General features: G+C 40.2%; 1 protein-coding gene across 5 annotated transcripts in view; it reads left to right on the top strand.

Moving 5' to 3' along the window:
* The window catches only part of Hipk3 (homeodomain interacting protein kinase 3), a 90405-nt gene that overhangs the window by 39245 nt on the left and 24865 nt on the right, over positions 1–26295 (top strand). For all 5 annotated transcript variants that reach the window (XM_042691697.1, XM_042691695.1, XM_042691696.1 and 2 more), the window contains exon 3: positions 24294–24417. In XM_042691697.1, the coding sequence (XP_042547631.1) occupies positions 24294–24417 (124 nt within the window). The remainder of the gene's footprint in view (positions 1–24293; positions 24418–26295) is intronic.

Below are 26295 nucleotides of genomic sequence, written 5' to 3'. Positions count from 1 at the left end.
TTTTTTTAGTACTGGGGTTTGAACTCATGACCTTAAATTTGCTAATCAGGCCCTTTCCCAACTGGGCCATTACCACCAAGTGTGTGTGTGTGTGTGTGTGTGTGTGAGTCTGTGTGTGTGTGTCTGTGTGTCTGTCTGTGTGTGTATGTCTGTGTGTGTGTGTGTGTGTGTGTGTGTCTGTGTGTCTGTATCTCATGGGGCCTGAACTCTGGGCCTGGGTACTGTCTCTCTGCTCTTCAGCTCAAGGCTAGTGCTCTACCACTTGAGCCATAGTGCCACTTCTGGCTTTTTCTGCTTATGTGATGCTAAGGAATCGAACCCAGGGCCTCATGCATGCAAGGCAAGCACTCTACCACTGAGCCATCTTCCTAGCCCTGTGTGTGTTTTAAAAACACAAAATGTTAGGTAGGCTTCTGTAATCCTAGGTATTCAAGAGGTAGAGATCCAAATGATCACAGTTCAAAATCAGCCCAGGCAGCAAAGTCTACCTATTTCCATCTCTGCATAGTGAAATGCTATACTAGAGGCAACCGTGCCAGAGTTTAATACCCAAGACTGGTGCATGCACACGTATGTGCACACTCTCCTGCCAAAAATTAAAAAGGATTTGATATCATTAGATCTTGGATCCATTTTGACTTAATTTTTGTTTATAGTACTAAGATAAAGATACAAGTTCCATTCTTCTCTTCCTGAATATCCAGTTTTCCAAACACTTAGAGAAGAAACTATTCTTTCTGTATATGGTAGCTTTGTACCATCTGTACATACACTCAAGAGTTTTTCTGTTTTTTTTTTTTTAAATTCTGTCTTTATGTTAGCAGTGTACTGTTTTGATGATTGCAGCTTTGTAATAGATTTTTAAATTAGATTTTTAAATCAGGAAGCTTGAGCTATTAAAACTTTTTCTTCCTTTTTAAAATTGTTTTGGTTACTTGGGGGTCTCTTGATTTTTTTTGGTCAGTAGTGGGGCTTGAATTCTGGTCCTGGGTGCTGCCCCTCAGCTCTTCAGCTCAAGGTTAGTGCCCTATCTACCACTTGTGCCACAATGCCACTTCCAGTTTTTCTGGTTGTTTATTGGAGATAAGAGTCTCACAGACTTTCCTGCCCAGGCTGGCTTTGAACCATGGTCCTCAGATCGCTTCTTCCTGAGAAGCTAGGATTACAGGTGTGAGCCACCGATCCCCTTCCTTCCTTCCTTCCACCCTTCTTTCCTCTCTTCCTCTCTTCCTCTCCTACCTTTTTGTGTATGTACATTTGAATTTTTGAGTCAGAGTCTTGCTATGTATGCCAGATTGGTTTTGAATTGGATATCACAGCCTCAGCCTCCTGAGTGCTGCTGGTTGCAGGTTTGAGCTGGCTTCCCCTTGATGTTTTTATGCTTATAATCACCTCCCTTCCCATTTGATCTCACGATTGAGAACTTTAATAGTAAGAACTTTAGTGGTAATTATTACTATATGTCAGATTTTTAAGAATGTAGCTTGACCAATATGTCTGTAAATTGTACCACCGTACCTGATTTGTTTTGGGCTTGAAATGCTCCTGGCATTACAGGCTTGAGTCATTGAGTCCAGCCCCAGATTATGCTTTATAGTAGTAGCCCAACACTATTGCTCAGCCTTGCCTTGAAGTCTATTTAGTAATTACTAGTGCTTTCCTTTTGAAACTGACTCCTATCCATGAACTTTTAAGGTATGTAGTATAAGTATCCTAAATATTTTATGTCAATGTTATGTCAATGTATTGAAGAAATATGTTTTGGTGGTATTGAGGTTTGAACTCAGAGCCTTATCTTTCCTAGGCAAGACTTGTACCACTTGAGCCATAATCCCAGCCCAGAGATTTCTTTAACTTTAACTTTTGTACATTAATGGATTAAAGTCAGTACTATTACTGGTATGGCATTAAGTTATATGACTTGGAGTAATGTATAAGTGCTCAGTAAACATTATTTGTCAAGTATAGGACAAATGCATTTTTAAAAGCTTGGTCATAAAATGAGTTTAATTTTGTACATTGTAGCTGTAAAATACAGAACAAATATAATGATGCCAATGTAAACCAGACTGACCTGTCATTTTACCAAGTTCGGAAAGCTGTGTTCTAAAGTGGCTTATTCTTGTTTGTTAGGTCTTTTTGTTCTATTGAATGAAAGTCTTTAATCTCAAATGTTACCAGTATTTTCCTTGAGCTATAAGTAACCTTGTTGTATATAGCCTCAAATGTACTCTGCAATAGAGTGTCACTATGTCATAGAGTAGAAAATAGTCTTAACCTCATACACCTCACAGCATTTGTGCCTATTTGGTTCTGAGTCTTCAACATCTTCCTTACAATGGAATTCAGCACCCAGTATTATTATCAGTGTGTGTGTTACCACAGAAGAGTGCCAGTTCAGTGGCCAGTGAATAATTTAGCTATCAGCTAATGCTGTGAGATTGTATTACTTAGGAGAGAGAATTTAATATGTGTTAAACATTTACATTAAAAAGAGCAAATGTTTCCTTTGTGAGAGAATACTGAATTACAAAAATAATGAATATACATATCTAAAAACCAGTGTACTCAATTGCAATTATTTGATTTAGTTTTTTTTGTTGGTTGTGGGGCTTGAATGGTTTAAATACTTCTTAACTTATGAAGGTTAAAAAATTAATAATAGACAAGAATATATAGTAAAATAGAAATGACTTCTCCTTTATCTTTTTGGTACCATTTTATAATTTCACAAACTATTTTGAATGTTTTAATCCTCTCATGTAATGTTCTGATAAGGCTATATAGAATCTTTTTGTATGATCCTGAATACTTAAAAGGCACACTCTTTTATTTGTTTATTTATTTTTCCCGGTCATGGGACTTGAACTCTGGGCCTTGGCGCTGTCCCTTAGCTCTTCAGCTGAGGGCTGAAGTGCCACAGTGCCACTTCTGGTTTTCTGGTGGCTTATTGGCGATAGGAGTTTCATGGACTTTCCTGCCCAGGCTTGCTTTGAACTCGATCCCCAGATCTCAGCCCCCTTAGTAGCTAGGATTACAGGCGTGAGCCACCAGCACCAAAAGGCACATCTAGAGTGAAAGTTAAGTCAAAAAGTACATGTATTTTACTGCTAGATACTGGCAAATTTCTTTCCAGAACATGGACCATTAAGTTTGCAATCTTTTTTTTTGTTTTAGTTAATTTTATTTTTTTGTTTATGTGGTACTTCATGCATGTAGGGCCTCATGCATGCAAGACCACTCTACCACTAACCCACATTCCTAGCCCTCCAGTTTACAGTCTTAGTAGTACATAAAAATACTTTTTTTTTCCCACAAAGAAATTTCTGCATTTTCAGATAATTGGCTTTGAAGAGATAAATAACTTGTAGATCACTTTTCTCTGTTGAATTATTGATAAATATTTTTTAATGTGGAGATTGACAACAATATAAACTAAAAAAATACATTTATTGACTGCTTAGTTGCAGTCACTGTGCTAGAGAATACACAATTCCCCTTTCTCCTTATAATAATCATAATAAGCAATAATGTCAGCTTCATCCTTTTTAAGAAATGAGATTCAGGCATGTGAAGCAGCTTGTCCTATGGTATACAACTAACCTTGAAGAACTTTGATTTGAGTTCAGTTGTACCTCTTCAAACCGTACTCTCCACAGGGATTTTCTCTTTATCTTATTGACAAGGCCTCTTATCCTTTGGCAAGGCCTCTAATAACTTGATAATTACCCAATATATTGGATTTTTTTGCTGTATATATGCATGCATGCATATAAAGTATAAATATATGTATTCAAGGCCTTACCATTTAACACCATAAACACTTCATTTTATTGAAACTTTTTAAAATTTAATTGAAATTTGCTTTTTATTTCTTCTAGAACAGAACACCATACCCTCAAGTTTCTTTTTCACTTCTGTGATAAGCTTCCCTATTCTCTTCCTAAAGGAATTTTTTCTCCATTTATTCTGGGCTCTTTTCTCACTGAATACTAGTTCCTTTTTGGAGATCTTATTTTCTTTTCTTTTTTTTTTTTCGGGTCTTGGGGTTTGAACTTAGGGCCTGGGCTTTGTCCCTCAGCCTCTTTGTGCTCAGGACTAGTGCTCTACCCCTTGAACCACAGCACCACTGAGAAATCGAACCCAGGGCTTCATGAATGCTAGGCAAGCACTTTACCACTAAGCCATATTCCCAGCCCTCTATTATTACTTTTGATTTTGTAAGTGAAATTTTCTTCTTGAGTCTTTATTATGAATGTGTTGAAGTACACCTGATTTCATGTTCTGTAATTTCATTGGCATAGTAATCTGTAAATGATAATTTAAGAACTATCATTTTACTACAGTGTTCTTTACCTTCAGTTGTTGGTATGAATATAATTTTCAGTAAATGTCACAAACTAATGACTTTTAGATGCCTAATTGCAATGGTGTCAAGATTATGGCATGGGGGCTGGGAATGTGGCATAGTGGTAGAGTGCTTGCCTGCATGCATGAAGCCCTGGCTTTGATTCCTCAGTACCACATAAACAGAAAAAGCTGGAAATGACGCTGTGGCTCAAGTGGTAGATCGCTAGCCTTGAGCACAGAGAGACAAAGGGACAGAGCCCAGGTCCTGAGTTCAAGCCCCAGGACTGGCACACACACACACACACACACACACACACACACACACACACACACACACACACACACACACACACACACACACACACACACACACACACACACACACACACACACACACACACACACACACACACACACACACACACACACACACACACACACACACACACACACACACACACACACACACGGCATGTTCTTGGCCTTGCAGAAAAGAGTTGTATGCCATGGGAAAATGTGGCAATGTTAATTTTTAAAAATATTTCAGGGCTTAAAAAAAAGTATGAATACTTTGTTTCCTTGCTCAGGAAGCATTTGCTAACTTTCAGTAGGCTTTACAGCACATTGCTGATAACTTGAGTCCAGTATCTCCTGTGACGTAAGGCATTTTCAAATTCTTCAGTCTCTGAGGTAGCAAGAGATTGTATTTTGTAGCCAAATGCTCTCTGGCACTGAGTATGATACGTGTTTATGCTTTATCTCCTCCTTCAAGGCTAAGTTAATCAGCAGTTTCTAAAGATAAAACATTTGTATTAAGACTCTTGTGATACAGAAACAAATAATTTTAGATTTTTAAAATATTTTAGAGAACATTTATGTAAGACATTTGGTCTAACTTCATAGAAGCAACTGAAACCTAATGTGCAAAACTGAGAATTGGCATACTAACATTACTAATTCTCTTATTCTTCATTTGCGTTTTTTGTGGTTGTGCTTGATTTTGAATCTAAGGATATAGAGGCCCACCTTATTAGCAGATTTATTGCACACTGTTTTGACCAAGTGCTGTCAAAACAAATGAACAAAATTTCCAAACAAAAAATTTAAATTCCTGTGGCAAATTATGTAGCTCTGTTGTTGGAGAGAAATTCAGAGTCCCGTTATGTTGACTTGTACATAAATTGCTGTATGATAGGATGAGTGTTTACTTGCTCATATTTTTTTTGAGAATCTGCTTTTCCAGAAGCAGATGGTGCCCTAAAATAAAGGTGAAAATGAATGTGCTCAATTGAAGTGATAAAGTAACAATTTGAAATTTGTTGACTACTTCAAGTTTTTAGTAAAAGTTATGAAGAAAAGATGAATCAAGCATCTGCACTACAGTGCTGAACTTTATGCATCCTGAGCATGAGTGACTTTTCTTCAGTAGCCATCTCATTGGAACTATGTACCAGAAGATAGCAAGGGCCCCCTGTAGTTTCTTTGAAAATGGTAAAATGTAACTATAAAAGATGACAAGCCATGATTGTAAGTAAAATATCATTTTCTAGATGCTGGTGGCTCCTAGCTACTTAGGAGTCTGAGATCTGAGGATTGTGGTTCAGAGCCAGCCCAGGCAAGAAAGTCCTTAAGACGTATTTCTAACTAACCAATAGAAAAAACCCCAAAAACAAACAAAAATACATGGACCTGTGGCTTCAAGTGGTGTAGAGCATTAGCCCTGAGCAACAAAGCTCAGGGCCAGAGCCCAGAACTGAGTTAAGAAATTTATTTTTGAACAATATGGTGGTGAAGTTGGATACCATTAAAATAGTATATGTTTAAATTTGTAGAACATTTCTTTATTATAAATTCTTTTTCCTTCGCACATAACAAACCCTTTCAGAGAGAATCCCATTGAATTTGTAACAAGGTTCTGGTACCCCAGTATTTGGGGTATAATGGTATTTATTTTCAAGTCTTGTAAGAAAACTTTATACTTGGAGCTGGGATTGTGGCTTAGTGATAGAGTGCTTGCCTAGCATGCATTCTGAAGCACTCGGTTAGATTCTTTAGTACTACATAAGCAGAAAAAGCTGGAAATGATGCTATAGCTCAAGTGGTAGAGTGTTAGCCTTGAGCAAAAGAAGCTCAGGGACAGTGCCCAGGCCCTGAGTTCAAGCCCCAGAACTGTCAAAAGAAAAAGAAAAAGAAAAGAAAACTTTATAGTTGATAGTTATTCATGAGGCATATATACCCTATTTTCAAACAGGATAAAACAATGAAACAATATAATTATATCTGATGGTGTTAAGTAATGTCAGGTAACTAATTATCATATTTATGCTCATAATTCTAGTACTCCTATATTGTATTAGCTGGAACCAGTTCTTAACCTTTCTGAGCCTCAGTTTACTTATCTGTGAAATGATGATAATAGCTACCTCAAAAGTTGTTTGAGACTAAATCCATAATACAAGTATAGCAGCACTTCATATAAAGTAGGTGCTATAAGAAGAATGACATGATACGATGATACTCTTCCTTTGGTAATTGTTTTCCTGGTGGCTTTCTTTTGGTACATGGGTTTTTGCTGTTCTTCAGGGCTGAATCTTGGACAGCCTACAAAATATAGTTGAATTTGTATGAATAAAAAATAGTACGGGCTGGGAAGGTGCCTCAGAGGTAGAGTGCTTGCATGCATGAGGCCCTGGGTTTGATTCCTCAGCACCACATAAGCAAAAAGAAAAAAGCCGGAAGTGGTGCTGTGGCTCAAGTGGTAGAGCGCTAGCCTGGAGCTGAAGAGCTCTGAGGGACAGTGCCCAGGACCAGAGTTCAGGCCCCACGACTGGACCCCACCCCCCCCCCCCAAAAAAAAAATAGTGCACTTTTTTGTGTGTATGTGCTATCCCTGAGCTCTTTTGCTCAAGGCTAGTGCTCTACCACTTGAGCCACAGCTCCACTTGGAGTTTCTTGGTGGTTAATTGGAGATAAGAGTCTCAAAGACTCTCCTGCCTGTGCTGGCTTTAGACCCTGTTCCTCGGGTTGCAGCTAGGATTATAGGAATGACCCGCCTGTTGCACTCTGCTCCCTTTTTTTTTTCCTTTTTTTAAGGCAGAGTCTTTACTGTGTTGCCAGTTGCAGTACTACTGCTTTTTCCTCTTACGTGGTGTGTACAGGTGTGTACACCATACGGGCTTATTGCACCCTATTTTTTTGTGTGAGCTCTTTTACCAGAGTACTAGGTAGTTTATAATATACAGCTTGATATTCAGTATACAGCTTGATACATCTTTATAATGTGAGCACACTTATATAACTACTACTGATATCAAGTTTATTAACTGCATTCTACTTTTATGAAGTGCCATTTGTCTATTTGGCTATGTGTGTGGTTGTCCTTTTCTAGTTGGTGTGTGTGTGTGTGTGTGTGTGTGTGTGTGTGTGTGTGTGTGTGTGTGTGTGTGTGTAGATGTTTTATGCCTTGCTCTTTCACTCTTAAAGCTATCTTATATGGCTACAGTATTAATCATTTATGTCCTTGAATTCATAGTTCTTTCTCTCTCCCTCCTGGAGAATTCATAGTTCTCCCCTCCCACCCCCCTCCTGGCTTTCCCTCCTCCCTTTTCCTCTCATTCTCTCTTCCCTATCCTTCTCCTTTCTTCTGTCCTCCCTTTTCTTCCCCATCTCCTCTCTTTTCCCCTCCCCATCTCCCCTCTGTTCCTTTTTATTCCTCTCTCTTTTTATTTCCAGTACTGAGGCTTGAACTCAGGTCCTGGGCATTGTCCCTTAGTTTTTTTTTTTTATTAATGCTAGCACTTTACCACTTGAGACACACCTCTACTTCCTGCTTTTTGGTGGTTAGTTGGAGATTAGAATCTCAGATTTTCCTGACCAGGCTGGCTTTGAACCTTGATCTTCAGGTCTCAGCCTCTTGAGTAGCTAGGATTACAGGTGTGAGCACCTGGCACCTGACATCTGGCTGGCTGTTTTCCTCTCCCTCTCCCTCTCTTTTCTTCCCTTCTTCCCTTCCTTCCTCCCTCCCTCCCTCCCTCCCTCCCTTCCTCCCTTCCCTCTTCCTTCCTTCCTTCCTTTCCTCTTTCCCTCCTTCCCTTCCTTCCATCGCTCCTTCCTTCCCTCCCTTCCTCCCTCCCTCCCTCCCTTCCTCCTTCCCTCCCTCCCTCCCTTCTTTCCTTCCTTCCTTCCTTCCTTCCTCCCTTCCTTCCTTCCCTCTCTTCCTCCCTCCTTTTCTTGTCTTGTATGGTGGTATTAGAGGTTTAAACTCAGGGCCTCATTTGCCATGTTCTGCCATTTGGCTCAAGGACTTCTTTTAATTGAGCACCATTTATTATTCCTCTGCAAGATAATAATGCATTTGTTATAAGTCACGTGACTTTATTGTGGTTTGTTATCACTTTGTATCTTCTGCCAGTATCTCTGTGTTATTACCATAATTGATAATGTAGATCTTCCTGCTTATTTTTCAAATATTTGATTCTGGACCTTTGTACTTTTAGATGTATTTTAGATTCTGTCAACAAAAACATTTCTTTTCTTTTCTTTTTATATTTTTTATTGTGAAAATACTGTACAGAGGGGTTACAATTACATGGGCAAGATAATGAGTACATTTCTTATCAAGCATGGTAGCCTCCTCCTTTGTTATCCCTTCCCAGCCTCCCCCCCCTGCCAAAAACATTTATTTTCAAGGTATATTTCCTCCTAATTATGCTCTGCGTTCTTTTTCTCAGCACTATAATGATGTCACTTTGAGGTTTTTTTTTTTTTTTATTTCTTTAGAAAACTATTTTCTTGGGCTGGGAAGGTGGCTCAGTGGTAGAGCGCTTGCCTTGCATGCTTGAGGCCCTGGGTTCGATTCCTCAGCACCACATAAGCAAAAAAGAAAAAAGCCGGAAGTGGCACTGTGACTCAAGTGGTAGAGTGATTGCCTTGAGCTGAAGAGCTGAGGGACAGCGCCCAGGCCCAGAGTTCAGGCCCCACAACCGGACCCAACCAAACAAACAAACAAAAAGAAAACTATTTTCTTTGGTTGATGGCACTGTGCCCATGTAATGATTAATGCCCACAGGGTTCCCATGTTTAAGGATTTGTGTTTGTCTGTTTAAGCAGTTCACTCTAATAATGTTTGGTTTGGTGTGTGTGTGGGGGGGGGCGGGGAGATGATTCTGCTTAAGGTTTATAGAGCTTATTGAATCTGTTAATACAGTTTTAGAAACTGCACATTATCTCTGCAAGTATTTATTTACTTTTGTGTTTGGGGTTTGTTTTTTTGAGATTGTCTTAAATGTACCCAGGCTGTCCTTGAACTCATGATCCTCTTGTCGCAGCCTACTAAAAAGAAAAAAAAAACCCAAAAAAAACCAAGGTACTTGAAAGGATTTTGCAGTTAATATACCTGTTATACTCATGCCTACTATTTGGATCCAGTAGTTAACATTTTGCTACGCTTGCTCATCATGTACTTCCCTTGGTTTATCAGTCCATCTTTATTTCCTAATGCACTTTAGGATAAGTTGAAGATATCAGCCCAGTCTACCACTACGCACGTCAGCATGCTTATCATGATCGTGCTCAATTTTTATTTATGGCTCCGCTGTGGGTTTTGTTGTTCCCTCTAAAACTTCTGTTGTAGTTGAATCCCTATTATGAGATACTAAAAAGTGGCACCGGGGATAGGTATGACAGCACATGCCTGTAATTTCAGCTTCTTCTGCAGAAGTAGGAGGTTCAGAGGCCAGCTTAGGGCAAAAACATGATACCTTATCTGAAAAAGAAACCAACGTGGGGTAACACTTTTGCCTAGTGAGTGTCCCAGCACTGAGGAAAAAACAAAATGGGGATGGTTAGAATCTTTAATTAAGGCTCTGCTCTTTTGATGAATGGATTAATAGGGTCATCTCAACAGTGAGGGCTGTTATAGAATCCAGTTTGGCTAGGTCTCTCAAATCTGTGTCTCTCCCTGATGCCCTGGGCAGCTTTGGACTAAAACTGTGGTATTGTGTTATTACCAACAGAAAATGGGACTAAAATATGCTTTTTTTTTTTTTTTAAGCTCTCTTCCCTTCCATTCTTTCCCCTTCCCTTCTTTCTTTTATGCTGGTCCTGGGGCTTGAACCTCAGGACCTAGGCGCTGTCCCTGAGCTGCTTTTGCTCAAGGCTAGCACTCTTTGGTCACTCGAGTCACAGCTTTACTTCCAGCTTTTTGGTATTTTATTTGAGGTCAGAATTTCACAGACTTGGGCTGGTAAGGTGGCTGAGTGGTAGAGTGCTTGTCTTGCGTACATGAGGCCCTGGGTTTGATTCCTCAGCACCACATAAGCAGAAAAAGCTGGAAGTGGAAAAAGCTGTGGCTCAAGTGGTAGTGCGCTAGCCTTGAGCTGAAGAGCTGAGGGGACAGCGCCCAGGCCCAGAGTTCAGGCCCCACACTGACACACAAAAAAAGAATTTCACACTTTCTGGCTGGTTTCAAACTCACATCCTCAGATCTCAGCTTTCCTAGTTTCTTGGATTTTAGGCATGAGCTACCAGCAAGGGGGGGGGGGGGAACCCTTTTTAAAATTAGCTTATTATCTTAAGGTTCTTGTTTCATGATTTCAAGAGATGGATAATTGTGGGAATGTTTTTATTGATCTCTTTCCCTTTTGAATCTTGGCATTTGATTATAAGAAAAATGCTTGAGCTGTGCTCATCAATATGGTAGCTGCTAACCAGTCTCTTGTGACTGTTAAGGTATAAAGAAAATAAATTGAACATGTCCTTAGCCACATCAGTGACATCTGAAATGCTTAGTAGCCACATATACAGGTGGGTGGTACAGATAGACATTTCTATTGGTGCAGAAAGATCTCTGGATGGGGGTGTACCTGGGACTTCAGTGATAATCTTTTTCCTGGGAGAATTCGTGTTTTGGAAGTAGATAGATCACATTATCTGAAGAAACGGGCCTGGTTCAGCTTTCCTTGTTCCTAAAGTATAACATTTTGTGATTTGGGTTGAAAAACATGGGGGTATACCCAGGCCTATGGCAGGTTCTGAACTGCAGGGTTTTTTGTTTTGTTTTGTTTTGTTTTCTGAGATGAGTGGGAGACAGCTTCAGCCTCCAGGTCACTGCTTTCTGTTTAGTCTTTGTATCTCTCTGTCAATTGCCCACTACCTCAGGAAATGTAAAGCTCACCTTAACCTAAGTTTTCTCTTTGTAGTGGGACTTTCTTCCCTCCCTCCCTCCCTCCCTCCCTCCCTCCCTCCCTCCCTCCCTCCCTCCCTCCCTTCTTTCCTCCCTCCCTCCCTCCCTTCCTTCCTTCCTTCCTTCCTTCCTTCCTTCCTTCCTTCCTTCCTTCCTTCCTTCCTTCCTTCCTTCCTTCCTTCCTTCCCTTCCTCCCTCCCTCCCTCCCTTCTCCCCCTTCTCCTTCTCTTTCTTCATTGTGTGCCAATCCTGCAGCTTGAACTTAGGATCTGGGCCCTGTCCCTGAGCTTTTTGCTGGAGGCTAGCACTTTACCACTTGTATCACACCTCCACTTTGGGCCTTTTAGAAGTTCATTGGAGATAACAATTTCATGGACATCCCTGTCCCAGCTGACTTTGAGCCAAGATCCTCAGATCTCAGCCTACTCAGTAGCTAGGATTAGAGGCATGAGCTACTGGCACTCAGCTCCATTTCCTTTTTAAGTTTTGTTTTGCTTTTTATTAGCCTATATTAGTTGTATGGGGTGGATCGATTTTGTCTCAGTGTTATTTCCATGCATGCAGAGTTCACGCCTATCAAACTCTTCCTTGCCCCCATCTCTTCCTTCTTAAAACAGTTTCAACAGTTTATCAATGGTAGTTCTCTTTTCATCCATGCCTACAAAGTACTTCAGCCACATTCACCCCCCCCATCTTCTGTCCCTCTCCGTTTGTCAGAATATTACTAAATATATTCGAAAGATATCTGGTATCTGAAAATTTTTTTAAATTATTATTTGTTGGGATTAATGGTTCTGATACAGGAAATTATGTACTATGGTAGATTTAGAGGGATTTAAATTTTGCATGTTCCCTTAAGTCACAATAGTCTAGTTTCAGAAATTGCTTAATGTAGTTGACTGTTTTGTAGGTTATCAAATACCTGACAGTTTCACTTAAAATGTGCATTAAAACTATGTTTTTGGGGGAGCATTGTGTCTAGTTGACTATTTTGTTTCCCTCGAATACTTCCATAGGGATTGGATGATACAAAAAACCAAATGAAAGGCGCTCCTGGTCTTTAAGGTCCTGTTCCCTCTTAATAGAGGAGATAGAACAAAGATGTAAATATTTTCAGGGCTGTTTGTGTGGAGGTCATCCTTTATTTCTTATAAGGTTTATGTTTTAGGCCTAAGCTTTTTTGTGTCACTATTTTATTAACACTGGGGAGATAATTCCAGTACTCTTACTTTCTGATGTGATTTTTGTTGTTGGTGGTGGTTGTTGGGCTTGAACTCTGGGCCTGGGCGCTGTTCTTCAGATCTTCAGCTCAAGGCTAGTGCTCTACCACTTGAGCCACAGCACCACTTCCGTGCTTTTTTTTTTAGTGGTTTATTGGAGATTAGAGTTTCACGGACTTTACTGCCCTGGTTGGCTTTGAACCGCAATCCTCGATCTCAGCCTCCTGAGTAGCTAGGATTAAAGGCATGAACCGTCAACACCCGGCATCCAATGGTGATTTTTGGTTAAGAGAGTAATGCCAAATGTTCTTTATTGTCACAATTGCCTGGAAAGGCAAGTATATCCCTGTCTTAGTCTATTTTGGGTTTCTATAACACAATATCTGAGATAAGCATTCAATAAGTAATGAGGCTTATTTGGTGCATAGTTCTAGTGATTGGATGGTAGCCACAAACCCCATGGCATCAGCATCTTGGAATGGGTCCCTATTTTATGAGGCACAACATGTCAGTACGTAGGAAGGAGCTCAGTCTTATACACAAGGGGACACAGTCACTAGACTGAAGGACCAGCAATTTTACCTGACAGAATTGGCATTTAAATTCAGTTTTCTGTAATTCTGAAGACTAATTAACTGATCATATTGTAAGTATTAAAAGATGCTATTTGAAATTAATGGTAGGCATATTTCCTGCTATTACCTTTTTAAAAATGAAGCGTACAGTTGTATCACTCCTAAGTAGTCTGCTGAAAATTTGGCATTTTCCTTTTTTTTTTTTTTTTTTTTTTGTCGGTTGTGGGCTTGAACTTGGGGCCTGGGTACTGACCCTGAGCTCTTTTGTCCAAGGCTATCACTCTATCACTTTGAGTCACAATGCCACTTCTGGTTTTCTGGTGGCAATTGGAGATTAGAGTCTCACAGACTTTCCTGCCTGTTCTGGCCTTGAACCTTTGTCCTCAGATATCAGCCTCCTGAGTAGCTAGGATTACAGGCATGAGCCACCAGTTCCTGGACCTTTATTCTTTTCTCTTTCTTTTTTTATGTGTGTGCCAATGCTGGGGCTTGAATCCATTGCTTGGGTGCTACCCCTGAGGTTTTTTGTTTTTCAGTGCTAGTAATCAAATCCAGGACTGTGCACAGTTTAGAAAGTGTTTCGCCTCCAAGCTATATGCTTACCAAGTATGAAACATTTAACAGACTGACTCAATATTTTTTGTTACTGACAATCATAAATTTAGAAAATTAAGTCATTTATTGCAGTATGATAATTTTTGTTGTTTGAGTTAGTCTAAACATACTTTATAGATTATAAGTTTCTATTGATGTTTTATTAATAATATAATTTTAGGGGCTGGGAAAGTGGCTCAGTGGTAGAGCACTTGCCTTGCATGCATGAGGCCCTGGGTTCGATTCCTCAGCACCACATAAGCAAAAAGAAAAAAGCCGGAAGTGGCGCTGTGGCTCAAGTGGTAGAGCGCTAGCCTTGAGCTGAAGAGCTGAAGGACAGCGCCCAGGCCCAGAGTTCAAGCCCCACGACTGGAACCCCCCCCCCCCCCCAAAAATAATATAATTTTAAATATAAAGAACAGTATGAATAGATGAGCTACATTATATCCACAATGTATGTGTGTATACATATAACCATTCATACCTTCTACTAAGATATAAATATCCAATAGAATGTAAACCAAGATATAAAGAACAGACACAACCTCAGTTGCCAACATTTTTCCTTTATTTTCAGATACTTTTCATATTTCCCTACCAATCCAGCCCTTTATTTCTTTTTGGATATTTGTTAATAATTTTCTCACAGTTTTCCACCCACAAGAATTTTGAGTGCTTCTGGGCTGGGAAGGTGGTTCGGTGGTAGAGCAGGAATGAGGCCCTGGGTTCAATTCCTCAGCACCACATAAGCAAAAAGAAAAAAGCCGGAAGTGGCACTGTGGCTCAAGTGGTAGAGCGCTAGCCTTGAGCTGAAGAGCTGAGGGACAGCGCCCAGGCCCAGAGTTCAGGCCCCACGACTGGACTCCCCCCCCCCCCCCCCCCAAAAAAAAAAAAAAAAAAAAGAATTTTGAGTTCTTGGTAGATATAAGCTGCGAGTCCTATTTGTAAACTTATGTTAATAAACGCCTACTTTATAAAACATTAACTATTGATAAGTCACAGATACCCTATAGTTTTGGGATATTATACTATCAAATGTACAATGAATACTGTCTGTTTTCTATTGTCCTCTACCTCTCAGGTTTTAAATTTATTGGGCTTTGAAAATATTTATTATTGCTTCTTTCTCCTGAGTGCTTTGATCTAGATCAATGTCTTGTCCACTTAAAAGATTGTCATTGCAATAAGGAATTTTTTTTTTTTTTTTTTGGGTCGGTCGTGGGGCTTGAACTCTGGGCCTGGGTGCTGTCCCTCAGCTCTTCAGCTCAAGGCTAGTGCTCTACCACTTGAGCTACAGCGCCACTTCCGGTTTTCTGGTGGTTTATTGGAGATAAAAGTCTCACAGTCTCTCCTGCCTGGGCTGGCTTTGAACCGCGATCCTCAGATCTCAGCCTCCTGAGTAGCTAGGATTACAGGCGTGAGCCACCAGTGCCCGGCGCAATAAGGAATTTTTAATTGTGATATTTTTAGCCTACATGCATACATTTGAATAAGGGTCTGTTGTAAGGGTTGGGGTGCTAGTGTCTCCTGCCTGTCTATTCTACTACTCTGGAGGCTGAGATCTGAGGATCACCCATTCAAAGCCAGTCCTGGCAGTTCATTAGACTCATCTCCAATTAGCCACCAGAAAACTGGAAGTGGAGCTATGGCTTAAAATGGTAGAGCCACTAGCCTTTAGCAAAAGAGCTCAGGGACAATACCCAGGTTCTGAGTTCAGTACCCACAACTGACCCAAAAAACCCAAAAAGTGCCTGTACTTTATACTTCATTGTGTTATTAGATAGTTGCACGTATAGTCATAAAAGCAATGTCCAGTATTCTGTAGTGATGTTTTTTTCCCTTACAGCAACAATTTTTTTTTTTATTATTTGGCAATATTCATGAGTTGGGGTTGTAGCTCAGTGCTAAGAGTGTTTGCCTCCCATGTTGCAAGCTCCTGGGTTTGATCCGCTGCACTGCAAAAAGAAACAAAATAAGCCAAATTTATAGCTTGAAAAAGAAAATATGTGTGTAAGCAATTATCCTTTTTAGAATACATTGTTTGGTTTTTTTTGTATCATTCAACAGTAGAGGTTAAACAATTCTGTTAAACCAGCCAGGTGCTAGTGGCTCACCTCTAAGTCTAGCCACTCAAGAGGTTGAGAACTGAGGAGCAGGGTTTGAATCTAGCCTAGGCAAAAAAGTGTGTGTGACTCTTATTTCTAATTAAGTACCCAAAAGTCAGAAGTAAAGGTGTGGCTCAAGTAGTAGAGTGCCAGCCTTGGGTGACAAAACCAAAAGTGAGCATGAGATTCCTGAATTCAAGCCCCAGTACTGCAAACATACACAAAATAATCTGTTAAACCAACATCTGTTTTACATTAAATGTATTTTTGAAATAAAATATTACAGAAATTTTTCATTTTGTAGGGCCAGGGATATGTTTCCGGGCCGCCTCTCAGATACAGTCTCTCTCTTTGGTGGTAAAAAAGACCTGTAAAAGCTGACTGCAATCGTCTCAAGTGGGCTGATGAGTAAAGAGAATAGTGTCAAGCAAACAAATTAAATCCTGAGGTTTCTCAGAAAAGGGGGCATTTTGGGTGTGCCAATTGTATAGATCACTGGTAGAAAATGGCCAATATTGGAGTTGCTGTTGACCATCAGCATCCACAGGACCTACGGCGCGTAAGGAAAAACAGCTGCACTAGAAGGGGGGTTGATCCCATTGCATCGTCGAGTGACTGGCCCCTTAGAAACTTTAAGGGCAGGTGCCGAGGGTTCTATAGCTCCCTCCTCCCCTTGATCCTTCTCAGGTTCTGCAAAAGGAACCTAGGAAGGAGAGTACGGGGGAGGAAACATTTCTTCTTCCAAGTTATCTCCCTGAAAAACTGGGGGGTACCTTTTCTTTTCCTCTTTTTTAGTTTCTTTTTGTAAGTCTAGGGGGCCAGATGGAGTGGTGCCCGTGGTTTCCAGTCCCGTCAGTCGTACAGTCCAAATAACAATAAACAGTACAAACAGAACACACACAGGCCTGACAGTTACGAAAAAAAAGGTCACGAAGTGGAGATCTCCCAAATTGGTCCCTGACTCCTGTCACGGAGGGGTTCCCACGCCCCACAGCAGTAGGAGCAGACCCACAGTAGGCGAGTTGGGCCTCGGTTAGGAGGCCTTCTTGGTCAGTTCCTGACCAACACCGAACCGACCCCACCCCACAATTCACACAGCGGGGTTCCAAGGACCCTTGCTCCACAAGAGGATCTGGGACCACCTCCCAGTTCCTCCAGGGTTGTCGTGCAATCGCGTCTGCTTCGACAACCCTTTATGAATCTGAGGGGCCGTCCTCACAAAGGAAAACGAAAGTAAAACAGACAAATGACAGGACAAGACAAATTAACAAAGAAGACAGCGCTGTTTTACCTTTGGAGCCTGAGGTCTCGGGGGTCTTTGGGGGGATCCCGGACGAGCCCCCACTAATATGTTAGTCTAGGTTGCAGGACCCCCACCAAGAAGACCACCGAGAGTCAGACTCTAGAGTTGTTTTAAGGTTTTATTTAAACGGGCTGCAGCTGGAGCCTCGTCCTACACTCTGACACAGCGGAGCCCAGGAGGAGAGCCCCAAGCTAAACATTTGCAGAGGTTATAAAGGCACACAACCAACCAGGTGTTTGGATTTTGTTGCTCTGCTAGAAACAAGCAACAAGTGGTCACTGCCTCAAAACTTAAACCCTTCATGATGATTGGTAATAACAATTTGGAAACTAATGGAGTTATGCAGAATTTAGCTAACTAAAAATTTTGTCTTTTTGTTGTAGTTTTGGTGCCAGTCCTGGGGCTTGAACCTCAGGCCCTGGGGCTGTGGAACTGAGCTTAAGGCTAGAATGCTCTACCACTTGAGCCACAGCTCTACTTCCAACTTTTATAGGAGCAGTTTATTGGAGATAAGAGTCTCAGGGACAGCCAGGTGTCTGTGGCTCACACCTGTAATTCTAGCTACTTAAGAGGCTGAGATCTGAGGATGGGGGTTCGAAGCCATCCTGGGCAGGATAGTCTGTGAGACTCTTATTCCCCAGTAAACTACTCGGAAAAACCAGAAGTGGCTCTGTGGCTCAAGCGGTAGAGGGCTACCCTTTAACAAAAGAAGCTTAGGGACAGGGCCAGGCCCTGAGTTTAAGCCTGGGACCAGTGCCCCCGGCCCCCTTCCCCCCCAAAATAGTCTCAGGAACTTTACAACCTGGACTGACATTGATCCTTGAACTCAGTCTCCTGAGTTGCTAGAACTACAGGTGTGAGCCATTGGCACCTGAAATTTTTTTCTTTTTCTTTTTTTTATATAGTTTATTATATAGTTTAGAAGCAATCAAATATTGTAGAAATGTGTACCCTTCCTCCTCCTTGCCAGGTTGATTTTTCATTGTTAATCATCAACATAAAACCTCTTTATTTCTCACTCTAGAATTCCTGTTCTTGTAAAAACACATTGTTCTGTGCCTTCATTTGTAACCTCCTACCTTAGTTCTTCAGGGTGTTTTGACAGTATTAGGTTTATTATTGATGTTGAGTTGACACTGTCTGGTTGGCTTCTAGATGGACATACCCACTTGCTTTCTATTGGCTTTCTTTGTGAAAAGGTCTAATGTCATCTTATCAGTATCTTAGTTTCTCCCATCCTGAGAGTCTTTTAACTGTCAGGTAGCCATAGAATGTCTGTGTATTTAATGTGAAAGATTTCTTATGACAAAATCATGAAAAGGGATCATTAAAATGTGAGTTACACTTCTTAATGTGAGTATATTTATATTTTATATTTTGAGATTAGATTGAAAGTCTACAGTGCTACACTTAAGGAGAAAAAGAATACATTAATGGTACATATAGTGTCTGGAGTAGGAGAACTTCCAATAAAAGTCCAGTATTTTAGTAATGCTAAAATTTATTTATTTTAGTGTGGAACAGTTAAAAGCATGGATTCTAAAAGCAGTAAAGATGAATCTGAGTCCTAGGCTCACTTGTTATGAGCTGTGTGACCTTATTACAAGTTACTTATTCCTTGTCTGTGTTTTTCATCTGTTCAAAACATTTGTATGGGCTGCGTGTGGTGGAGAACTGCTATAATCTGAGCTGAGACACCCAGACAAAAGGATCATTGGTCAAGGTCAGCCTGTCTCAATAAATAAACAAACTGGGCTGGATGGTTCTCAGCTACAGCCCCAGCCACATTACTGATGCAGATGGGAGGATCACAGTTCTATCTGAAAAATAACTAAAGCACAAAGGGGTGTGATTTAAGTGGAAGTGCTTTTTCAAGGTTGCAGCTCAAATCCTAGTACCATCAAGGAGGGAAAATCTGTATAACTATAAAATAAACTAATATTTCATATAAAGTTCTTAAAAAATCTTCCTTGGTTCATAGTTATACTAAGTACTTGATGTTATTTTATTGCATATTTCTAAAAAGATTAGTATGTAATGAAAAATAGGCTCAAAAAAAGGACACCAAAATTCATTCTCCTCTCTCCCTCTCTTTCTTTATTTCTTTTTTCTTTCTTCTGTCCTAGAAGGCTAAGGACTGGTTAATAATAAAAGGTATGTAATAACAGGTGGCTTCTTATGTTATAGAACCATTAGAAACAGAGGTCAGCTAGTATTTTCCTTCTTTGTAAAAAATAAAATGAGAGCATAACTTAATTGAGTGCTAAAAATGACTTCTGGGTCAATTTCCAGGTTTTGTTAAGTTTGGCTCTCTGTGTTTTCTGAGTCAGACAGTTTTATAATTTGGGGTGATATGGTATAGAGAGAAAAAGGATGATGAAGCATTTCCCACTGCTTGGAGGGTATTTTGTGGCAGTGCATTTGTTACCTGTTGCTGAGCGACAGTTCCAAAACTTAGTTGTTTCAGGAACAATAGTTTATTATTTCTCGTAATTCATTGAGCTGGCTGTACTCAACCCAGGGCTGCTTCTATTTTACATGAGAACATTTTGTTTATCTGATTTTTTATCTTGGACCAGAAGAACAATGCAGTAATATGTTTTTAGAACATTTTCTGTAAATGAGATAATTAATGCATTGAAAGTTATTTCCATGATACCTGGACCTGTATATAAAGTGCACAGAATCATACCTACTATTATTATGTATTCATAAAATATTTCAGTTTCCTAAATGCAAAATGGTTAAAATTGAAGGTTAAGCTTATATGTTTATTTCAACAGATGTTTTCTTAGGAATCCTGAGTGAATGAATGTAAGCTAACAGTTTTTTGTAATCACAGTAATGAGTACTCACAATATGCCAAGATTTGGGATTACTAAAGTTTGCTGCATCTCTCTGGTAGCTATACCCTGTCAAAAGTAAAGAGAAGCCAGGTGCTGGTGGCTCAGACCTGTAATCTTAGCTACTTGAGTAGCTAGAGGCTGGGATCTGAGGATTGAGGTTCAGAGCCATATTTGGCAGGAAAGGCTGAAAGACTTTATCTCCACTAAACTACCAAAAAAAGCTGGAAGTGGAACTGTGGTTCAAGTGATAGAGCACTAGTGTTAAGCACAAAAGCTCAGAAACAGAGCCCAGTTCTTGAGGTCAAGCCCCAGGATGGGGACACACACACACACACACACACACACACACACACACACACACACACACACACACACACACACACACACACACACACACACACACACACACACACACACACACACACACACACACACACACACACACACACACACACACACACACACACACACACGCATGTTCTCTACTAAACACCAAGAGAAGTATGGATGACTGTACATTTTCAGGCTTATTGAGTGACAAAACCATCAGCTTGCCATCTCAGAAACTTATTTGTTCACTGCATTTGATGTGACTAGATTTGGGTTGTTCTAGTACTAACTTTACAGAGAAGCTGATATGTATAGTGTTAGGCTTCTTGTATTACCTTTGAAAAACGAACTTAGGTAGACTAGGTATTCATGTTGGTTTTGTCATTGTCTGTACGAAGGAAAACTCAAGTTGGGAGTTTATATATTATGGTCTGTCTTTTCTCTCCTGCCTTCTCTACTGCCTCTCTGCTACTGCAAGCACTGTACTACTAAGCCAAATCCCCAAACCAGTATTTTCTTGTTGAATGTGAAATCAGGACACCAATTCATAGTTTTATGGCATTTGCAAGGATAGTAAGGTACTATATTATAAGAATGTATTTAGTTAAAACTGGACATACTGAATTCCTGAACTGAGATACCTTTTTTCCTAACTGGGTTGAATTTCTTTTGCTAGTAATTAAACATTTTGACCCAAACCAAGTATGTGAAAATAGAGTAAAGCAAATGAAGATGGCTTTAATAGTCATCTTTTGAAGTATCTGCTGTGAATATTTCTGCTACTCTAGCAGAAGTTTTATAAACTCTGTACAGTTCTGGCTACTTAAGAAATTTTTATTCTAACTTCAAATTTTAAATGTTAAGCTGTGTTTTGTATCAGTGTTTCAAGATCTTAGGGAAATAGAAGTCTTTCTGCCTCTGTCTCTCAAATGGAATGATTATAGGAGTGAGCTACCATGCCAATCTGTCTTTTTTCCCTTTGGTATATAGTCTTTCTTTTCTTTTTTGTTTTTCGTTTTGGTTGGTCGTGGGCCTGAACCCTGGGCCTGGGCATTGTCCCTGGGATCTTCAGCTCAAGGTTAGTGCTCTACCACTTGAGCCACAGCGCCACTTCCAGCCTTTTCTGCTTATGTGGTGCTGAGGAATTGAACCCAGGGCCTCATGCCTGTGAGGCAAGCACTCTACCACTGAGCCACTTTCCCAGCTCTTCCCTTTGGTATATATTAACTGTACAAGACAATGGTTTTATATATGTATATAATTTACTAGGATCCTATTCACTCTCCCCCTCCTTCTGTGGTTTCCTTCCTTTTTCAACATAGTCTCTATTGTAAGTAATGCTGCTATAAAACACATGGAATCTTGAATATTAATTCAGGGCTAACTATCTGTTTACTCTAGTAATTGTTTTCTTTGATATGAAGAATTCCTCTTTTTTGGTGCTCATTCTGGGGCTTGAACTCAGGGCTTGGGTACTATTTCTGAGCTTTTTTGCTCAAGGCTAGTACTCTTAACACGTGAGCCACAACTCCACTTCTGGCTTTGCGGTAATTAATTGGAGATAAGAGTCTTTTGGACTTTGCTGCTCTGGCTGGCTTCAAACTGCGATCCTTAGATCTCCGCCGCCTGAGTAGCTAAGGTTTTAGACATGAGCCACCAGTGCCTGGTCCCAAGCTTTATAATTTGAGGAAATCTCACTTGTCTATGCTGCTGCTGTTTGCTGAGAGAGTCCTATCAGAAAGTTGTTACCAATGTCTTTATCTTGAAGTGTTTCCCTTAGTAGTTTCAATGTTTCATGTCTTCCATTCTGGTATTTGATCCATTTTTGAATTAAAAAAATTTTTTTTTGACTGGGGCTTAAATTGTTGTTGTCCCTGAGCTTCTTTTACTCAAGGTGAGTGCTTTACCATTTGAGCCACAGGGCCACTTCCAGCTTTTTGAATAGTTTATTGGAGATAAGAGTCTCACAGAGTTTCTTGCCTAGGCAAGCTTCAAATCATAATTCCCCAGATCTCAGCCTCCTATAAGCTTGTATTAGAGGCATGAGCCACCAGCCCCAGTGGTTTTTTGTTTTGTTTTGTTTTTTGTTTTTGTCTTTTGAATTTTTTTATACAGGGTAAGAGATAAAAGAACCAGTCTCAGCCTTCTATATGTGGATAATCAGTTTTCTCGCATCACTTTGTGTGTGTGTCTGCGTGTGTCTGCGTGTGTCTGCGTGTGTCTGCGTGTGTCTGTGTCGGTCATGGGGCTTGAACTCTGGGCTTGGGTGCTATCTGTGTGCTCTTCAGCTCAAGGCTAGTGCTCTACTGCTTGAGCCACAGCACCACTTCCAGTTTTCTAGTGGTTTATTGGAGATGAGTCTCATGAAGTTTGCTTCCCCAGGCTGGATTTGAACCATGATCCTCAGATCTCAGCTTCCTGAGTAGCTAGGATTATAGGTGTGAGCCACCGGTGCCCAGCTTCAGCATCACTTTTTTTTTTTTTTTTTTTTTGGTCCGGTTGTGTGGCCTGAACTCTGGACCTGGGCGCTGTCCCTCAGCTTTTCAGCTCAAGGCTAGCGCTCTACCACTTGAGCCACAGCACCACTTCTGGCTTTTTTCTTTTTGCTTATGTGGTGCTGAGGAATTGAACCCAGGGCCTCAGGCATGCAAGGCAAGCGCTCTACCACTGAGCCACCTTCCCAGCCCCAGCATCACTTTTTAAAGATACTGTCTTCAGTATATGTTTGGCATCAAGAATCAGATAGCTATAGTTGCTTGAGCCTTTTTCTGGATCCTCAATTTTGTTCCATTGGTCTATGTCTGTTTTTGTGCTATTTATTTTTGGTTCTATGGCTCTATAGTATAATTTGAAATAAAGTATTGTAATTTTTCTAATGTTTTTCCCTTTGCTCAGGTTTGCTTTGCTATTTGTGATCTTTGTGCTTCCATATGAATGTTAGCTTTTTTCCTCCCTGTGGTAATGACATATTCATGGTATACAGAGCCTTTTAAGTACTAAAATGCTTTTTAATTGTTTTGCTTTGACCAATGTTTAAAACAGTATATGGAACTTGATTTTTGTTTCTATTGAATGAGTAATGGGCTTTAATTATGTGAATATTTATTATTAATGTTATTATTTTATTCTGACCTGCTTTTAGCTCTTTAGATATTTATTTTGTTTTCCTTTGGTCTTATCCCTAACCATCTGTTTTTTCAGTTCTGTTGTTGATACCGTAGTTGATGTATTTATTAGTAGTTTTGCCAGTTTTCTTTTTTTTTGGGTTCGGTCATGGGGCCTGAACTCTGGGCATGGGCGCTGTCCCTCAGCTTTTCAGCTCAAGGCTAGCGCTCTACCACTTGAGCCACAGCGCCACTTCCGGCTTTTTTCTTTTTGCTTATGTGGTGCTGAGGAATCGAACCCAGAGCCTCTGGCATACAAGGCATGCACTCTACTACTGAGCCACCTTCCCAGCCCTTTGCCAGTTTTCTTTCTTATGGTTTTGCCAGTTTATTTCTAATCAGCTATAGTCTGAAAGATAAGAGCTAGAGTTTTATTTTTAAGTGTTCTATTAATGAAACCTTATAAAGGAAAAGGATTACAGTGAAGAGACTTCACCATCGTGATATTGTATCTTTTCACTTTCATTTTGGATTATGGTTAGGCTTCACAGTTTGCGAGTCAACTTTATGTGAGTAGAAAGTGGTTCCTTTTTAAAATTTTAGAATTCTTTTAAGAATTTCAAGTGGAATCAGATAATTTTCAGTGAAAACCACCTTAATTAATTTTTTTTTTTTAATTTCAGAGCTCCAGAGATTATATTGGGGTTGCCGTTTTGTGAAGCCATAGACATGTGGTCATTGGGATGTGTGATTGCAGAATTGTTCCTTGGATGGCCACTCTACCCTGGAGCCTTGGAGTATGATCAGGTACTAGAACTGTCACGGTAATCTTGTTGAATTGCTAGAAAGCAAATAATATTCGGAAATGCCTGACCCTAAGGTATTCAAAATATTTACTCTTCATGAAGTACAAAACCTGAGATTTTAAGCAATAAAATGTAAACTCTTTTGGTTTACTCTATCTATCTATCTATCTATCTATCTATCTATCTATCTATCTATCTATCTATCTATCTATCATCTATCTATCTATCTATCCATCCATCCATCCATCCATCCATCCATCCATCCATCCATCCATCCATCCATCCATCCATCCATCCATCCATCCATCCATCCATCTATCTATCTCCTAAAACATGCCATAAAATTTGGTCTAAATTTTGCATGAAATTTGGTCTTAAATCAGCAACCATTATTGATGGTAAGTATTTTACTTACTAGAACTTTGTTTTGTTTTGTTTTTGGTGGGTCAAGGGCTTGAACTCTGGGCCTGGGCGCTGTCCCTCAGCTCTTCAGCTCAAGGCGCTCTACAGCTTGAGCCACAGTGTCACTTCCAGTTTTCTGGAGGTTAATTAGAGATAAGAGTCTCACAGATTTTTCTGCCTGGTCTGGCTTTGAAGCTCGATCCTCAGATCTCAGCCTCCTGAGTAGCTAGGTTTACAGGCATGAGCTACCAGTGCCCAGCACTTACTAGAACTTTTATTAGTCTTTTCTGCCTTTTTAAAAATGCTGCTGAAAGACTCGTTTTGTATTATTTAATGATTTTTCAGTAGGATGCAGAAATTTACCTTATAAATATACTTTTCCAACTTTTTTTTTTTTTTTTTTTTTGCCAGTCCTGGGCTTGAACTCAGGGCCCAGGTGCTGTCCCTTGGCTTTTGTGCTGGAGGCTAGCGCACTACCACTTGAGCTACATTTCCACTTCCAGCTTTTGGGTAGTTAATTGGAGATTCGAGTCTCTTGCTTTCCTGGGTTGTCTTTAAACAGAGATCCTCAGATTGCAGCCACCCAAGTAGGTAGGAATACAGGTGCAAATCACTGATACCTGGCCCAACATACTTTTTTTTTTTAAAATACTTTTCCAAACATACTTTTCCTTTCTAACCTGATAGACAATATTGTTATCTAGCATCTTGATTTTTTAATATAAGATTATTGTTTTGAGAAATTGTCTTCTTTATTCATTATTATTTTAATGCTTCTGTGTTTTAAAGGAAAATGTTAGTGAAAATCAACAATGTTAGGTGGGTGCACGTGGCACCATCTTCCTGACTCAGCTTCTCTCAGATGCTGGGATTATAAGTATGCGCCAGCACACTTCACTAATTTTAAGCAAGAGGGGAGGGAAAAACAAAGAAAAAGAAACAGCATTTTAAAACACAGGTGAAATAATCTTATAGTATGCTGTGAATTCTAATTTTCCGAGCTTAGTTTCAAGACTTAGATTTTCTTCTTCTTTTTTTTTTTTTTGAGGCTTGAACTCTGGGCCTGGGCATTGTCCCTGAGCTCTTCAGTTCAAGGCAAGCACTCTACCACTTGAGCCACAGTGCCACTCCTGGTTTTCTGGTGGTTTATTGGAGATAAGAGTCTCATGAACTTTGTCCTGCTGGGGCTGGCTTTGTACTTTGAGCCTCAGATCTCAGCCTCCTGAGTAGCTAAGTTACAGGTATGAGCCACCAGCGCCTGGCCTAGATTTTCTTCTTCTTCTTCTTCTTCTTTTTTAAAAAAATTTTTTTTTTGGGTCCAGTCGTGGGGCCTGAACTCTGGGCCTAGGCGCTGCCCCTCAGCTCTTCAGCTCAAGGCTAGCTCTACCATTTGAGCCACAGCGCCACTTCCGGCTTTTTTCTTTTTGCTTATGTGGTGCTGAGGAATCGAACCCAGAGCCTCATGCATGCAAGGCAA

This window comes from Dipodomys spectabilis, unplaced genomic scaffold, assembly GCF_019054845.1.
Source record: "Dipodomys spectabilis isolate Male_0828 unplaced genomic scaffold, ASM1905484v1 ptg000145l, whole genome shotgun sequence".
NCBI classification, from domain to species: Eukaryota; Metazoa; Chordata; class Mammalia; order Rodentia; family Heteromyidae; genus Dipodomys; species Dipodomys spectabilis.
Note: the sequence above shows the minus strand (reverse complement) of the source record. Positions and strands in the feature narration are given on the sequence as shown.